At 35.7% G+C, this 17,968-nt stretch overlaps 4 protein-coding genes across 10 annotated transcripts; 1 reads left to right on the forward strand and 3 right to left on the reverse strand.

Moving 5' to 3' along the window:
- Nucleotides 1-594: 594 nt before the first annotated feature.
- Nucleotides 595-5,964, reverse strand: Flo1 (flotillin-1). Of its 2 annotated transcripts, XR_016371261.1 has the most exons (10): nucleotides 5,805-5,964; nucleotides 5,657-5,732; nucleotides 5,235-5,589; nucleotides 4,951-5,166; nucleotides 4,670-4,884; nucleotides 4,537-4,582; nucleotides 3,271-3,408; nucleotides 2,986-3,150; nucleotides 2,215-2,767; nucleotides 595-2,152 (listed from the first exon to the last, which is right to left on the reverse strand). XR_016371261.1 is itself a non-coding variant. In XM_089848476.1 (9 exons), the coding sequence occupies exons 1-9, from the start codon at nucleotides 5,851-5,853 to the stop codon at nucleotides 2,738-2,740; spliced, it is 1,290 nt and encodes a 429-aa protein (XP_089704602.1). In that variant the 5' UTR covers nucleotides 5,854-5,964; the 3' UTR covers nucleotides 595-2,737. The 2 variants fall into 2 exon arrangements, 1 of the variants encoding a protein (XP_089704602.1); XM_089848476.1 differs by having other exon boundaries at nucleotides 595-2,767.
- A 685-nt stretch (nucleotides 5,965-6,649) lies between these two features.
- Nucleotides 6,650-7,341, forward strand: LOC149651520 (small ribosomal subunit protein mS37). Its single transcript, XM_089848477.1, has 3 exons — nucleotides 6,650-6,895; nucleotides 6,967-7,085; nucleotides 7,145-7,341. Exons 1-3 carry the CDS (start codon nucleotides 6,742-6,744, stop codon nucleotides 7,271-7,273), a joined length of 402 nt encoding a protein of 133 aa, XP_089704603.1. The 5' UTR covers nucleotides 6,650-6,741; the 3' UTR covers nucleotides 7,274-7,341.
- Nucleotides 7,330-12,561, reverse strand: LOC149651521 (DDB1- and CUL4-associated factor 11). Of its 5 annotated transcripts, none has more exons than XM_089848474.1 (11): nucleotides 12,167-12,561; nucleotides 11,303-11,391; nucleotides 10,941-11,237; nucleotides 10,238-10,384; nucleotides 10,039-10,162; nucleotides 9,402-9,459; nucleotides 9,245-9,337; nucleotides 8,910-9,156; nucleotides 8,585-8,847; nucleotides 8,173-8,269; nucleotides 7,330-8,118 (listed from the first exon to the last, which is right to left on the reverse strand). In XM_089848474.1, the coding sequence occupies exons 1-11, from the start codon at nucleotides 12,292-12,294 to the stop codon at nucleotides 8,060-8,062; spliced, it is 1,602 nt and encodes a 533-aa protein (XP_089704600.1). In that variant the 5' UTR covers nucleotides 12,295-12,561; the 3' UTR covers nucleotides 7,330-8,059. The 5 variants fall into 5 exon arrangements, with proteins under 5 accessions (XP_089704600.1, XP_089704598.1, XP_089704596.1 ...); XM_089848472.1 differs by having other exon boundaries at nucleotides 7,330-8,099; nucleotides 10,941-11,234; nucleotides 12,167-12,558; XM_089848470.1 differs by having other exon boundaries at nucleotides 7,330-8,099; nucleotides 12,167-12,558.
- Nucleotides 12,562-12,683: 122 nt separating this feature from the next.
- On the reverse strand, nucleotides 12,684-17,820 carry rempA (intraflagellar transport protein rempA). 2 transcript variants are annotated; one of them, XM_089848468.1, is made up of 2 exons: nucleotides 17,609-17,820; nucleotides 12,684-17,538 (listed from the first exon to the last, which is right to left on the reverse strand). In XM_089848468.1, the coding sequence occupies exon 2, from the start codon at nucleotides 17,462-17,464 to the stop codon at nucleotides 13,025-13,027; it is 4,440 nt and encodes a 1,479-aa protein (XP_089704594.1). In that variant the 5' UTR covers nucleotides 17,465-17,538; nucleotides 17,609-17,820; the 3' UTR covers nucleotides 12,684-13,024. The 2 variants fall into 2 exon arrangements, with proteins under 2 accessions (XP_089704594.1, XP_089704593.1); XM_089848467.1 differs by having other exon boundaries at nucleotides 12,684-17,524; nucleotides 17,609-17,819.
- Between the last annotated feature and the right edge of the window lie 148 nt (nucleotides 17,821-17,968).

The following is a 17,968-nucleotide window of genomic DNA, read 5'->3' on the forward strand; positions in this document are numbered from 1 at the left end:
CTCTTGCTGAGTCATGTAACTGTTGGGCTTACTTTCAACCCCCTCTCCCCCCCCCGATTTCCGGTTCAACCGTGGGCCCTATGACCTTCGCTTTGAACCTTTGTGTAGATCTTGAACTTTCTTAAGCCTTGGCACTCCAGTAGTTGAACTTTAAATCACTGAAAAGAAAAGACATAGAAAACCGTTATTAACATCGAAATTTATCATCGTTTTGATAACTACGCTACGTTGTTTATTAAATATATTAAAATTAACTAATATTACAACAAAAATTAAGAATAATTCGTAGGTACATAACAAAGAATCGGCGACCTCGCATCTCGAAATCTTTTAACTGGTCCGCTTCAATCCCTGAGTCCTGACTGGCTGATTCTCCTCAAACTGGCTTCTGATTGGTTGAGCGCCGCCAAGCGGCAGGGTCGGCAGACGCCTGATAACCCTGATTATGCAAATTTTAAAAGCATTAATCTGAATTATGAAAATAATGAACGAAACTGAATGAAAATTGCAAATAAAAATGTTTAAGAGACAAACTATTGTAAATTTTGCATTATTTTCATAGAATATAAGCTTAAAATAAATAACACACAAGGCTTACATGAGAAACAGTATTTTATTGAGTTGTATTACTATAATATTTGGACACATTAATTATAGAAATCAATCGTAAATTATTTAAAAATAGCACTTTGAACAAATACGTGTTAAATATCTTGCAAGTTTTGTTTTTTTAAACGTAGCGTATCTACTTACATAAACAATGAAATATTCAGTAGAAAAAAAGAGGCAATTCTAAACTAACGATTATAAAACACTGATTTTAAATGTTGACTAGGATATAAGAGAGACTAACCAAAATATTTTGGATATTATCATGATATTTTTAATAAAGTACAAAGATCATTAAAATGTCTGGCTATTTCCCTCGATACTTTAGGCTGCGCAAGCCCAATTTAACGAGAGATTCTATCTAGCTGAATAAAAAAGTGTATTTAAAAAAGATTTGTTCCGGTGGGGCAATAAAATCTGTCTAAAGCTAGTTCCTCCAATAATCGGCAAATTTTTACTGTCATCTAACTAATCTCAACTCCTCTCCATTCCTTTCCTAATGTAGAAAAATTAAATCTTTTTTTTTATTAGCTATTAGTACTTTTTTCTTTACACAAAAACTTTATAATATATCGAGACACGAAATTTCATTGCACAAAAACGAGATTAATTTGTATCGTAAAAAAATGTTAAACTTAATTAAGAGTTTAATAATCTCATTTCCTGAGATGTATTTCTAAACCAAATTTTAAAATTATAGTTTACAGACTAGGAGGATACATACCGTTTACACAAAGAGGCCTGGCTTTAGACTTCACCAGTCCAGTGAGTCAGGCCTCCTTGTGTAAAGGTATTAATCCTCCTAGTCTGTAAGAGTAAACTACCCATAAAATAATGGCGGACTTGGCGGGTGAATTGAAAAATCATCTCAGTGCCTGTGGTTCGAATATTGAAAGCTAAATTGAAACTGGATTTTTTATTTTTGTTGGTTTTTTAGGCTAAATACTCTCAAAGGCACAACCACACACCTACTAAGCGATTTTACTCAAACACTTATAAGCGGTTTCCCAAAAGGAATCGGAAATAAATTGATAACTTCCTTAGAGAGCTAAGCCTAAATTGATTACTTCTTTAGAGAGCTAAGCCTAATGGCTACATACTCCCTCATCTTAGGCCTAGAACCTTAAATAAACTCTGCAATAGTTTTAGGAATCAGAAATAAATTGATAACTTATTAACTTCCTTAGAGAGATAAGCCTAAATTGATAACTTCCTTGGAGAGCTAAGCCTAAATTGATAACATCTTTAGAGAGGTAAACCTAATGCCTACATTCTCCCTCCCATTAGGCCTAGAACCTAAAATAAACTCTGCAATAGTTTTAGGAATTGGAAATAAATGGATAACTTATTAACTTCCTTAGAGAGATAAGACTAAATTGATAACTTCCTTAGAGATCTAAGCCTAAATTGATAACTTCCTTAGAGAGCTAAGCCTAATGGCTACATTCTCCCTCATCTTAGGCCTAGAACCTTAAATAAACTCTGCAATAGTTTTAGGAATCGGAAATAAATTGTTAAATTAACTTCCTTAAGAGAGATAAGCCTAAATTGAAAACTTCCTTAGAGAGATAAGCCTAAATTGAAAACTTCCTTAGAGAGATAAGCCTAAATTGAAAACTTCCTTAGAGAGATAAGCCTAAATTGATAACTTCCTTAGAGAGCTAAGCCTAATGGCTACATACTCCCTCCTCTTAGGCCTAGAACCTTAAATAAACTCTGCAATAGTTTTAGGAATCGGAAATAAATAGTTAAATTAACTTCCTTAGAGAGATAAACCTAAATTGAGAACTTCCTTAAAGAGATAAGCCTAAATTGATAACTTCCTTAGAGAGCTAAGCCTAATACTCCCTCGTCCAAGGCCTAGAACTTAAAATAAACTTTGCAATAGAAGGCATGTGGTTTTAAATCTTGAAATATTAAAAACTTAATCTTAAAAGTGTTGGTTTAAAGCAATTAGATCCATGGTTTGTTTAAAAGTGGAATAAATGGACATCAATAGCGTAGCATTACTTTTGAAAATATTTTGGTTTTTGCAACGTCTATCGAATATTTGAATTTCGATTGATAATAATTTGGGTTTTCTGTGACCTCTTTTATATATGTTTCGTATAATTGTTTTATGATGAGATTATATGGTTGCTTGGGCCAATCTCAGCGACTGAAATTGGACAAATTTGAATACAAATTAATTAATTAAACAATTATTCTTTGTGATTTTCAATTTGAAATTATTATATTATTACAATGACAGTTAATTTAATTTAATTAATATAAAAACAATGAATATTAATGGGACAAAAAAGCGCCAGTTGTTATTGGTTAGCTTTCGTTTGGTTTGGGTGTTAACTATTAGTGTACAAGGTTAGCTGGTCTTACATTTGCAATGCTGACTCCTGTTAACTGGGTGACAACGTTGGGCACTTTCGTGATGATATCCAAGACTTCTCCCGTCAATTTACTGGCACCAACATCTCCTTTTCCAGTAGAAACCATAGTGACTTTCGTGCACTGTGATAAAGGAGCCGAGATCTCAGCTGCAATCTATCGGAATTAAATTAAACATAAAAATAAAAATAAAGAAATAAGATTTAGAAAATTAATAAATAAATAAACCTCAGCAATTATTATTAATTTTAAACTGATAATTAATTAAATAATTACTTTAGGCAAAGTTTCAAGGACCATATCAACCATAGCTGCTTCTTTGTATTCTCGGAAAGCATCAGCTTTTTTGGCCATTTGTTCAGCTTCAGCTCTAGCCTTAGCTTCAATAGCAAAGGCCTCAGCTTCTCCCTTCATCTAAATATAAATAAATATTGTGTTCAATTAAATATAGGCTTAAATTGACTAAATTAAACCAAAAATAGGCTTATATTGATTAAATTAAATTAAATTAAAAATAGGCTTATATTGATTAAATTAAATTAAATTAAAAATAAGCTTATATTGATTTAAATTACATAAAAAATAGGCTTATATTGATTTAAATTACATAAAAAATAGGCTTATATTGATTTAAATTACATAAAAAATAGGCTTATATTGATTTAAATTACATAAAAAATAGGCTTATATTGATTAAATTACATAAAAAATAGGCTTATATTGATTTAAATTGCATAAAAAATAGGCTTATATTGATTTAAATTACATAAAAATAGGCTTATATTGATTTAAAATACATAAAAATAGGCTTATATTGATTTAAATTGCATAAAAATAGGCTTATATTGATTTAAATTGCATAAAAATAGGCTTATATTGATTTAAATTGCAGAAAAATAGGCTTATATTGATTTAAATTGCAGAAAAATAGGCTTATATTGATTAAATTACATAAAAAATAGGCTTAAATTGATTTAAATTACATAAAAAATAGGCTTATATTGATTTAAATTACATAAAAAATAGGCTTATATTGATTTAAATTACATAAAAAATAGGCTTATATTGATTAAATTAAAAATAGGCTTAAATTGATTAAATTACATAAAAATAGGCTTAAATTGATTAAATTACATAAAAATAGGCTTATATTGATTAAATTAAAAATAGGCTTAAATTGATTAAATTACATAAAAAATAGGCTTAAATTGATTAAATTACATAAAAAATAGGCTTATATTGATTATATTAAAATTAGGCTTAAATTGATTAAATTACATAAAAAAACAGGCTTAAATTGATTAAATTACATAAAAAAACAGGCTTAAATTGATTAAATAATTAGTCAGGCTGATTAAATTAAAAATAGCCTTATATTGATTAAATTAAAAATAGCCTTATATTGATTAAATTAAAAATAGGCTTAAATTAATTAAATTAGAAATGGGTTTAAATTTACCAAATTAAAAATAGGCTTAAATTTACCAAATTAAAAATAGGCTTAATTTGATTAAATTTAAATAACAGTAATAAAAATAATACTCTGTAAGATTCAGCTTCAGCTTCTGCTTCCATAATGACTCGATTTCTGATAAAAAAAATCATTTAAAAACATAAATAACAAAATGAATATTCCTTTAAAAATCATAAAAAAAAAAAAAATTATAAATATTACCTATTAGCTTCGGCTAACTTCTCTAATCGGTATTTTTCGGCTTCAGCTGGTCTTCTAATAGTAGCTTCAAGTTCATTTTCTCTCCTCAGAATCTCTTGCTCTTGCACCATAATTTCTTGGGCCCTTTCGATAACTTTGACTTGCATTTGTTCTTCCTTGATTCTTTGACGAGTTTTAGCAGCTTGTAGATTATAAGCCAGATCAGACTCTGCTTTCTAAAATAAATAAAACCATTAACAGACATAAAAAACATTTTTAATATAGCTTGAAAGTTGAAATACCTTTGTATTAACTTCCATATCATAAGCAGCTTTTTTCAATTCAAAATCTCTTTGGGATTTGGCAATTTCAGTGTCATTGATGTATCTTGCTGCCATTCTTTCTTCTTCAGCAAGGGCTTCTTTAATCTGAGTTTCTCTTTTGGCTTCGGCTTCTCCAATTCTGGCATCTCTCTTAACCTCCGCAGTTCTAGCCATACCAAGAGCTTTCAAATAACCCTAAGAAAATTAAATATTTACGTTAAACCTTAATTTTTTGTTATAAAAACTAAAAGAAAGACATTTACTTCATCATCACTAATGTCTTTGATGGTGTAAGAAACTACGGTGATTCCCATGTTAACTAAATCTGACGAGGCTACTTCAAAGACGTGCTTAGAGAACTTCTTTCTATCCTTGTAAATTTCTTCAACACTCATGGTCCCCATTATGGCTCTTTGGTGTCCTTCTAAAGTTTCCCGGGCAATATGCATAATTTCGCCGTCTCTTTTCCCCAAAAACTGCTCGCAAGCCGCTCGTAACATTTCATTATTTTGCCCCTGAATTTTAACTTGCGCAATTCCGGTAACGGAAATAGGTACACCTTGTAAAGTGTAAACTTTTGGACTTTCAATTGTCAAGGTCATGGTGTTTAGAGTGATTCTATTCGACATAATTTCTTTAAACACGATGTCAATGAATTAATGATAATAATTAATTAAAAACATACCGTTGAACTCTTTGAATAAAAGGCCAAACAAACACACGCCCTCCCGGTATCATAGCGGGATGAGTATGACAACATCCTATATAATCGTAAGCCTTGGTCAACTCTAAACTTATGTTTTTACAAGTTTTTTAATTATTTTTCGACTTACCAGACACTACAAGCGCTTCATTAGGGCCGCAAGTAACAAATCCGGCCATTTTTTCCTTAAAATTTAAGTACTTTTACCTAAATTTCTAAGCATTAAATTAAATTAAGAAAATGAAAACCGCAGCTACTATTTCATCGATCACTGAAATGAAGAAGAAATAGACTGACCAATCACAGGCCGGCTTCATTGCATAATTTATGCATAGCCCACTTGATCACGCTGGCTGCACGCGCTATAGAAGCCCGCTCAATCGACCCTAAAAATGAGAATAACATAGGTTCGGTCTAAAATTCAAACCCGTCTGGTTTTAACATGGGCCTCTATGGGAGGGGACCAGTTTTTTCAACGTTTTTGACAATATTAGTGCATCTACTGGTTCAAATCTCTTGAATTTTTAATGAGACATGTATTGAAAGGTTTGATATTATCCTGTAAAATTTCAAGTCTTCAGCTATAATAGTTTTTTTAATAAAAAATAAAAATCATCACATAGTAGAGAAATAAATCCTTAAATTTCTCTACTATGTGATGATTTTTATTTTTTATAAAAAAACTATTATAGCTGAAGGCTTGAAATTTTACAGGATAATATCAAACCTTTCAATACACGTCTCATTAAAAATTCAAGAGATTTGAACCAGTAGATGCACTAATATTGTCAAAAACGTTGAAAAAACTGGTCCCCTCCCATAGAGGCCCATGTTAAAACCAGACGGGTTTGAAAGTTTAGACCGAACCTATGTGACGCGCCGTATTCGCGAGTTAACATGTAAAAAAAATCGTTTGGACGGGCTTCTAAAGCGCGTGCAGCCAGTGTGCGTGATCAAGTGGGCTATGATTTATGCAAATTAGAAAAACATTACGTCACAGCAATGGCGACTCCCGAAATTTAAAACCCAAAACTTTGCGAATTAAGTTTAAATTGCAAAATTAAAAAATGGCAAAACCAAGTTTCCCATATAGAAGATTTAATTTACCAACTGGAACATTGAAAAATGGACGAAAGGGTGTTCGATATCCTGTTAGATTTGAAGAATATCTTCCTCTTGCATTAAAGGACCAAGTTTCAGGCAAAGGAACCCGTGGGAAAGGTACACTTCCGCCGTCGGAAGTACCGCAATTAATGTTAAATTAATTTAATCAAAATTTAAAAATATTCTAGAGGTGGCATGCTTACCTGAAATGATGTCTATGTTCGCCTGTTTTCAAGAAAACGAATTTAATAAATCACTTTGTAATCAAGAAATGACTAAGTTTCAAGATTGTTACACAACATACTTGGTATATACATTTAATCACGGGATTAACAACTTAAAATAATAATTAATATATATTTTCAGACGAAATTAAGACAGTCAAGAGAGCAAGGCACTGATTTAAAATTAGTACCAAACTTGAAAGTCAATCAACTTACCTCATTTCAAGTCAACAAACTTTTAAAGAAATACCCACAATCTAAAAAAAAATAAATAAATAATGTTAATTAGTAATTAATTATGTAAATTAGTCATAAAAATAAAGAGTCTTTGTGATAAAAGTTCCGCTGCTTTATTATACAAGTTTTTTACATCAGACATGAAAAACACTTTTCTTTATCATAATAATAATAATAATTCAGTTAATCCAATTCTAACTGCGTTAATTAATATTTACACAACAGTCCATTAGTCCTTTCCTTTCCATTCAGACATTTAAACCAAACTGAACTGAACTATTTTAAAGAAGAAACTCATCCCTAAATCAAGAATGATGGGGGATGGGGGGGGACGCGAAAACCGATAAGGCGCGCTAACTGTGGAACAGCTCAGGTTGGGTGGGACGCCAAAAATGGGGGGAGGAATAGTCGGACTCAATTATAATTGGTTCGCACGTAGCCCTTCTTAACCAATCACCAATACGTATTGTCCGACTATTCCTCCCCCATTTGTGGCGTCCCACCCAACCTCAGCCGTTCCACAGTTAGCGCGGCTCGCCCATTTCTCTCAGATTTCCCTCCCCCCCCCAATCATTGTTGCCGAAATAATTAATTAGAGAACGATTAAAAAAAATGTACCAAAGCTTGAATTCTATTACTCAAAAATAAGCTGAAAAGAGGGTTTGATAATATAAAGAAAGATTTAAGAGTATAAAAGAATGACATGACGCGGAAAAGGATTGAAAAATTCAAAATTGGCAACAATCATCCAGGATTTTTTTCCTGCAGACGCCTTTGTCTTAATTGTTCGGCAATACGTCTGGATCGTCTAAGAACGTTGTTAGACGAACGCCGAGTTCGATCCCGAAGCTGGGCGAATTCTATTGAAATAAAGACAGTCTGGAATTTAAATTATTTTTACTCATTTGCTCCAATGATACCAATCAACTGTACCATCTTTATCATCATTAAAATCAGAATCATCCTCATCATCCGATGAATCTAATAAATGTTTCCCAGCGTGAACCCAACGTCCGACGGTACCATCCCACTATTAACATAAATAAATTATACTTAAATCACCCAAGGATGATGAGAAAACCGAGAGAAATAGGCGCGCGAACTGCGGAATGACTCAGACTGGGTGGGACGTCAAAAATGGGGGAGGAATAGTCGGAATCAATTCTGATTGGTTTATCTGTAGCCCTTCTTCACCAATCACCAACGCGTCCGACTATTCCTCCCCCCATTTGTGGCGTCCGACTATTCCTCCCCCCATTTGTGGCGTCCCACCCAACCTGAGTCATTCCACAGTTCGCGCGCCTATTTCCCATCATCCAAAAGCTTTCATTCCTTTATAACTTACAGAACTACTTATAATCTCTTGTTTGTAAGGATGCCATGACACATCACGTACACAACCATTATGCCCTTTAAGCTTAGTAACAATTTTTCCCGTTAATACGTCATAAATCACAATTCGACCAGAACCACACCCTGTATACACATATTTTTGACCCGTGGTTGCTTCGGGTGAAAAATGGCATCTAATTAGAGTTTGCAAGACACTATGACCACGATATGTCATTAATGAGGTGTCACTAGTAATTTTGTGACTGGAACTGCATACTATTAAGAACAATAAAAGTTCGTATAATTTTTATATAATGATTTACAATAAAAGATATTACGTTTTTTGGGAACTCTTTGCCATCTATAATCCCAAGTGGTGGCTCCAATAACTTTCTTAGTTTCATCAGCTCCACCAGCTGGAGAAAAGGCTCTCATATCCCAAAGTTTAATAGTTTGATCCTTGCTGTTTGTCAAAAAGTGGCGTCCATCCCCTTTAGGGTCAATATAAGTAATCCCTTCTCTATGTCCAGCCATAATTCCGACTGGTTTAGGATTACTTTCATTTAAAGTTCTACGATCCCAGACCTAAGTAAGTGAAAAACAAAACGAAACGTATTACAAAATGAAATCATTGTGGTTTTACCACCAGAGCTCAGAGGACGGAATTACATACTTTACAAAGGCCATCATCACCTCCGCTAAACAAAATTTGAGAGGTTGCATCTGCAAAAGCTACAGAGTTGACGTCATCATCGTGAGAATGAATCTATTACGCGATAAATTATTTTTTAATTATTTTTACCCCAATTTATATTGGCCTAATGATGTACCTTGAGTGTTCTCCTATGTAGTTCTCTATCATATATGTACAGGCATTCGTCATTCGCTCTATTAATAATATCATTTTGTAAGTTTTAAATTTTTCCCCCAACTTAAAAAGTTAATTTAAAGGGAGGGTGAAGTAGAAATTCAAGTGATTTTTTATCGATTCTTCTACTTATTATAAGACCAGTCTGCACAGTGAAACATTCAGGAAATACCAGCTCCGAATGATTTTAAAATTATTTCAAATTAGGTTCAGATTTTAAGGATAATTTCAAAGAAGGTCCTCCGGCCAATCGCGTAACGCCCTGCCTTTTTGTTAACAAAATTCTCGTGGCACGTTCCATGTTGAATGAAATTTATCACGAGATTTGATAAAATTCCCGCGTGACGTGATAATCGTGGCGCGAGACACGTAGCGTGCCACGAGAATTTTGTTAATAAAAAGACAGGGCTTTACGCGATTGGCCGGAGGTCCTTGTTTAAAATTATCCTTAAAATCTGAACCTAATTTGAAATAATTTTAAAATCATTCGGAGCTGGTATTTCCTGAATGTTTCACTACGCAGACTGGTCTTATAATTAGAAGAAGAATCGATAAAAAATCACTTGATTTTCTACTTCACCCTCCCTTTAACGAGTTACCCTCCAAGTATCTCATTCCCATTTTGAGAAAACCGTAGGGAAAATATGCAAAATCGGCTTTCATCAGGACATAGGGCTAAAGCTTCGTGGTTTTCATGATCCCCAAATATATTACAAATATGCACTGAAATTTTTCAATTTCAACATCGCTTCAGTTGAATTTACAATACTGTTACATAGTAAGTAAAAAAATACTTACAACATTCAGACCAACTCGAATATACAAAATGGGAACCATCTGGACTAACGGCAGTATCTAAAATACTCCATCCAACATCTCTGGCAGGTACCATTTTCAAAAGTTTAAATTTTCCATTGCACATATCATATATTCTAATATTACAGTCTAAATAAAGATTTGGGATTGGTATACTTGCAGTATTGAATTTTTAATGATTCTTTAAAACAGGGTTGCCACGGAATTTTCAGAACCAAATTCCCTGACTTTTCCAGGTTTTCCCTGACCTTTTAGGCCAAAAGTGTGAATGTTTACAGCACGTTTTAAGTGCTTATAATTAAATAAACTCTCTACATTAAGTTTCCCATGTATTTGTTGCAACAAAACAAATAAGAAACATTTTAATTTAACTATCTAAGTCTAAGAGAGCATTTACTTTACAAAAACAATTCTAGACATTTTTAAGGATTGCTCTAGAGTTTTCCGTGTTAAGAGATTAGGATGAGCAGAAACTTTCATTACTCTTTCAATAAAGACTTATTCCCAGAAGTTTTACCCACTAAAATCAAATTCCCGGTCTTTGCTGAAATTTTTCAAAATTCCCTGACCTTTTCAGCCCATTTTTAAATTCCCTGACTTTTCCCTGACCTTTTCGGCCCATTTTTAAATTCCCTGACTTTTCCAGGATTTCCAGGTACTGTGGCAACCCTCTTAAAAGATATACCTTGAGAGGCTGTCATAAAAATCTCCCCATCTCTGGCATAAGTTCCGCAAAATGCTTTACTACGGTATCTTTCAACATGATTCATTTTATTAGGAAGAAGTCGATTGCTGATTTGGCATTTCTCTCCTTGGCTGAAATGCTGGCCACCATTCATTCCCACTTCCCTCTGCCTAACAAAATCCATCAAAGAATAAGGATTGCCAGTATTCTTATTGAGAGAGTAACTTCCAGAGTGCAAAAGAATGGCCTGGCGAAGGTCACTTCTGTCTATTAATGTCGTATCTGGATTTGGGTCTTCTAGAAAACAGGGGGCCAAGAGTTTGACCATATACGTGGTGGAAAACTGATTTTTAAGGCTTTACCTTGAGGAGGGCTAGCTGTTGTGCTAAACTCATCCTCGGAATCATCTTGAAATAGTCTAGCTGAGTCTGGGTCAACCCTAACTTGGCCGCTTTTGAATGCAAATTACACGATATTACATTGAGGTACGTTTACAACTTACAAGGACAAAGCGGAACCTAATGCAGGGTTCATACAACTTTTGCAAAACAAATTTCCCTGAGATTTCCAGGTTTCCCCCCCCCACATACTTCCCTGAATTTTTCAGAGTTACGAGCCTCCAAAGTTTAGTGTAATGCTATTCCTATGGAGGGGGTTGTTTGTTTAGGTTTTGCTTAATTACTCGGTCCCTGTTTGTCGTAGCCATAAGTTTTTAGTATGGTTGGATGGGGGACAAATTGGACTATAACGTACTCAAAGGACATCCCCGTATCTCTAATATAACCAGAGTTACGAGCCTCCAAAGTATAGTGTAATGTTAATCCTATAGAGGGGGTTGTTTTTGAACATTTTGCTGAATTACTCGGCCCCTGTTTGTCGTAGCCCTAAGTTTTTAGTATGGTTGGATGGGGGATAAATTTGACTATAACATACTCAAAGGACATGGGCCCCGTATCTCTAATATAACCAGAGGTGTGAGCCTCCAGATTATAGTGTAATGTTAATCCTATGGAGGGGATGTTCACGAACATTTTGCTTAATTACTCGGCCCCTGCTTGACGCAAATTTCCCTCAATTTTCCATGAGGTATTTGTCAACTATTTATTTCCCTGATTTTTCCAGGTTTGTATGAACCCTGTAATGGTACATCCTGGAGTTTTCAGGGTCATGTACCATCAGGCAAGGCTATTGACATTAAGTGTAATAATAATGGTGATTCTACGCACTACCTCCTGATTAAATAGTGAAGGATTGTGGCGATATCCGCGTCTGGATCGCTGTCGGAATCCCGACTCCTTTCGTTATCTAACCTATCGCTCATCCTTCGTCCGGTTAAGCTAAGGCGAGAGCCCATTCACAATTACACATTCGAAAAAGAAAAATTAGACGACCAAGGCTTAACGCCCAAATTTATTTGCTGAGCTTCTCCGGAATTTCTCTCTTTCCAAAAACAAATATTGCTAATTTTTCCGAAACACTAACTTTAATTTACACTTTAAACAACGCTAATAAATTTATGTTAACACGACAACTAAAGCAGAATAAATATTATATTATATAAGATAACATAACACTAACAAAAAACACACTACTCATCCTCGCACAAGACGAAGAAAACCTCTATGGCCCTATCAGGAACCTACTGCGTTTAAACGACGTGATCTTATTGGTTTAAAACTTACCATTAGGAGGTTTCCATTTCAAATTGTAGCCCGCGATTTTTAAAGTAACTGCGAAACGTGGTTTTCAAGGGAAAATATTTATTGAATTCATTAAGTAACTTTTGTTTTAACATTTATGGCCCAGAAAATAATTGTGGCTTAAAGAAAATGTAAAATTCGTTAAAAGAGTAAAATCTACTCTAAAATACACGACTTTTGTAAATAAAAAATATATCACATTTCTTTTGTTTATTTTTGTTTTAAAATGGGCGGATATATGGACGGTGATTTGGTTAACAATTAAAGAACAAATTTTGTAAGACTTAACAGAGATTTAACCGTTCGGTACCCTGTTATATCAAAAAAAAATATTTATTACTGGCCTAGGCTACGTGGGGATGGATTTGACTAGAATAAATAGGCTTAATAACCGTTAGTATAATCTTCGGGAATCTCCTCTCCATCGGAATCGTCTTTATTTCCGTTCGAATTTGATACTGGTTGAATATTGAGAGCTTGATAGACAGACTTGAGAATATCAGGGGCAACGTAATAAGTAAGAGTAGCCCCCCTAAGCCTATTTTGCATTTCCTCAATTAAACTGTATGCCGCTTTAAAATTTTGTTTCTCCGCGTATTTCTCTACAAGGAAACCATAAATATCACCCCTTCTAATGGCAATTTCAACATCTGAATCGGCTAACAAGGTTCGACATTGATTCAAAGCTTCTTCGGGACTTGTATCAAAAACTGATCTAGCTTGAACAAACCGTTTAACAAACTCCATTTTCTGCCTCAGATCTCTTTGTCTAATTTCAGCCTTTGCAGGATCACCGGTAGATTTAGACGAACATTTATGAGCTTCGTTTAGAGCACCGAGTGCTTTTTCGTAGTTTTGGTATTCATCAATTTCGACTCTAGCGCAAGCTTCGTAGAAACCTGCCAAGGAATCCATAGCCTTTCCTTTAGTATAGAAACTAATGATCTGTTTCATAATATCCGGGTTTTCTTTCCAATCTAATGACTGTAGATAATTAGCAGCCATTATGAAAATGTCGCGGTTTCGCGAGACTCCAGCGAAGAAAATAATTTTTTCGGTGTCGCCTGATTTTAGAAGAGCTTTCATAGCTTGTACTTTGTTACCAGATTGAGTGTATTTCTTAGCGGCTAAGTGATAATTCTCTTGAAGCATAGCAATCTCTCCAATTTTTTCAAGAATTCGTGTCCTCAACTGTTGGTCACCCTCGTTTTTCGACATGGTCATTTTTTCAGCCAAATCCTCGGTTAATGGAATATTCTTTTCGTAGCATAGACTTAACGCCTCCATATGCTGATCAGCGGTAGCCAACAGATTCACCGCTTTCTCGAACTGACCATTGTCCGTAAAGAACCGCGCGCATTTCGCTAGTAACTTCGGGTCTGTGTCTTTGTTAAGGTCAGTTACAATATGATGCAGGGCACCGTATTCCCGATTTTTAAAGGCGAGATCTATGGCTTTGGATATGAAACCAGCTTTATGGTAAAGCATAATGGCTTTGTCCTGGTGTTCGGGCCGTTCTTCGTAGTATTTTGCAACTTCAAAAATCTCGTTGTTGCCACTCATAAGGGCTAAGTTGAATAGTTGGTCGTCTAACCCGTGTTCCTTCGCGATTCTTATGGCATTATTGTAAGCTTGGGCTCTTGTAAAGAAATGGACAGCTTCCTTGATGTTGTCCTGGTTCTCATATTGCCGCGCTAAATGAAAACACGCCGCTCGGTCCCCAGTTTCATTGGCGATTTCGGCAGCCTTGTCTAAATTACTGCAATAGCAATAAACTCTAACGAGGGACAAGTAATCCTGCGCGGCTTCGTAGTATTGTCTGGCTGTTTCCATTTCATCCGCACTTTCCATATACTGCGCCCACCATCGAAATAGTTCCTTATCCTTCGTTTTTAGTATATAAGCTTCCAAAACACGGGGTTCGTCAAACAACATTCGTGGTACTTCAAAATGATGAGTTTCGGATTTTTCGAACATGGGTATTGCCGACGTAATGTCGCCTTTGGATTCCAAATGGTTTGCGTACTTATAGTAAGTACTTCTGCGATGTATTCGGTCATGTACTTCGGCAACTTCTAAAGCTTTGTTCCACTGACCCGAGTCTTGGTACAGCCTGTTGAGCAGGTCGTAACGGGAACAGGCTTTAAGTAATCGTTCAGCTTCGGATATCATTCCCAAATGAACAGCCAGGATGGCAACTCTCGCTTCAAGTTCAGGGACTGACGCGGATTCCCTTAGAGCCTTGGCAGCGCGTGCATTTTCCATTTTTCCCAGACACACGCTTGCCACGTCCAGTCTCTTAGTTTTCACGCACATCTTGGCCATATTGTCCCAAACAGATTGATTCTTGATCATTTTAATCGCTCTGAATGCTTCATCCATATTGTTTGACGTTAAGTAAAAGCTGAAGTCCATCACAGCATCCCTGGTGGCTTTATCACACTTTTCTAACCCATTGAAATCCCGCATTGTAATCCCTTTAACGAACCCAGTTGGTTCAGAAGCCGACCCTAAGCTTTTAGGATTAATTGGTTTCGTGTCTTGAGTGTTGAGGGATTCGTTGGCGTTTTTGCTTTGAACATAATAAAACGGTACTTGAACTCCAACAAGATCTACTTGATCTTCTTGTAAAGGAAAGAGATCTTGAATCAGGAGGCCTTTTTCCGATGTTACAAACATGGATACGGTTGTGACGCTTGCTTTTTGTTCCCATCGGAATGTTTGAGATGACGTACTTCTTTTGATTCTAACGCGGCGATCTTTCTTTGGTTCATTTTGAGAAGTGGTAAAGGATAGTTTTAAAGTCGCCACTAAGAGTCTAGGGTCATCTGGATCCCAAAAATGGCTCAGTGGATGTCTCCCTCGCAGTAATTCCGATATTTCAGAGCCCTGACACTGCGTTAAGGGCGATGGCTCTTTGTCTTTGACATCGCCATAAGTACCTTCGTGAAGGTTGAAGCAACAAACGCTACCATTCTCTGTATCCCAGATATAAATCAATGGATCCGAAACTTCAATTCCTTTTGAAGTATTCTTGCCAATGACGAAACTGATCTTATTTCCCGCCGAGTTACTCTTAGCGGAGGCTATGATACCACCAGTATTCTGAAGAATGGAATCAAATAATTTGGGTCCGGCTTGAAGCTTCGCGTCTCTCTGACTAACGTCCCATACTCTGACATACCCATTAAGGGTCGAAATAGTCAGAAATGATCCGCAGAGACTCATAGAGACTGGTTTTCCCTCTTCATCGTTAAACGCGAATGTTTGCTTCAAATTTCCTTGACACGTTTTGATCTCAACATTATTTCCTTCCAAGACGAATGCCTCATTACGATGTAAGACAACTTTCTGCGATTCAGTGTTGAAGGAACCAATAAACTTCACAGATTTGGTATCCTTATTAATTTCATAGAAAAGGAGTCTTTTTCCATTGGATATCGCCACGTGAGATTGACTGATAAAAACATTTCGAATATGGACATCAGTCCTCAAATCTATTGCAAAATTTAAGTCCAATATCTCAACAGAGACATGACGCGCTGACAGCTGAATCGCGGCCTTTTGTTCAGAGAAACTGCAACACATATCTTGTTCGCTAAAGATATAGGCATCCGTGGCAGTTACAACTCCGAGTAATTGCTTATTGGTTCCAAAACCAACTGATCTAACAGTTCCCTGTACTTTCACTGATGGCTGGATTTTCCAGTCCTCTTCTTGGAGGTTGTGTTTGGTGAAGGAATCAGTTACTCCAACACACCTCCAAGTTACAACATGACCGTGACTTGTACCAGCGGCTAAGATACATTTCACTTTGTCATAAGCCACACAAGATATAACTTCCGAGTTCTCAAATGATTGTCCCTCGAGGGACAAGACGCAATTTTGACCACTTTCAACATTCCATAACCGAAGTACTTTTTCACCGGTACAAACCGCTAAGGTTTCTTGACCCGCCCAATCAACAGTAACATTTGGATTTTGCCCACTAAGTTTAATTTTAGATAACTCTGTAACAGTACCATCGTCCGATACTTTGAACTGGGCTAATACTAACATTTCAGTTACGAGAATTAAGATATCTTTAGCGGAATAATGAAGGATCGATTTGATTGCCCCTTCCATTTGTAAAATATCTGTGCAAGTACCCCCTTCGTTAACGTAAAAAACCATTCCAGATAAACTCCCCAAAAAAAAGCTTAATGATTCCCTCAAATTTGAAGATTTTGATTGCCTATTATCTCCCGAGTTCAACATTGTAAACACGTTAAGAGCATTTTCATCACCATCAACAGCCGCTTTTGCCAATCTAGTGAGTTCATCTTGTTTAGTAGGTTCATAAGGAACTCTGAACACTATTCCAGATATAGAAGTACTTAGTTCATGATGAAATAAAATTGATAACGCGCCTTGAGAGTCTAATTTCCATCCCATGCAACTGCCTATCACATCAGCACTGACCAACTGGGAGCCATTTGGGCTCCAACTAGTCGCTGACACGGCTCTTTTGTGTTTAGTTTGCGTGTCTTTGGTTGCGTGGTCAGTTTCATTCCAAACCGATAGATCACCATTTTCCCATCCAATGCATAACAATTTTCGAGTAGGATGCCAGGTTATTGTAGTTACCTGTGTGCCACCTTTCGGGGTGATGTCTGCGGCAATTCTCGTTCCATCGTCAAAGTACACATTCACAATGCCACCTCTGTCTTGTTCAAATGCAGCAACAGCGAGTAAGGGATGACTTACATGCAATGACAACAAACTATTCAACGCCGATGACAATGATTCGTCAACTTCTAGCCGTTGATCAACTAGCACGGCCATTTTTTTCTTTCTATGTTGAATGATTTGAATCCCTTTATCATCAAAATTTCGAGTGACAAACTGCAAAATAATTTCTTTGTTAATACTTTCTCCCACGAGTCCCACCGTTCTTAAGCCTTGGCCTAAAACTTTATAACAACTTACTTCTTTAAATAAGCAATTTCACAGAGAAAAGGGTATGTCTAAAAATTTACCCAAGCTATATATATTCACTTAAATAGCATAATTTGTGTTAATTATGGTTAAAATATGATTTGTAAGTAAAAAGTAAGGTATAACTGCATCTACCACGAGTCGGCGGCGGTTTTTTACTTCCGACTGTAAACAATTGAAAGCAATACGGTAACCATGACAACACCCAATCAGATCTCACGCAATTTTCCTCTGGCAGCCAGTCTGGGAAATAAGGATATTTTTTAAACTAGTCCTTAGGACCAGTGACCCCCTAGTCCCCGAAATAATTAACTGGTCTCCGGACTGGTCCCAGCCTTTGTTCTCCTATAG

The sequence above is a fragment of the Phalangium opilio genome, unplaced genomic scaffold (assembly GCF_054372755.1).
Source record: "Phalangium opilio isolate 3A_F unplaced genomic scaffold, DU_Popi_V2 ptg000082l_1, whole genome shotgun sequence".
NCBI lineage: Eukaryota > Metazoa > Arthropoda > Arachnida > Opiliones > Phalangiidae > Phalangium > Phalangium opilio.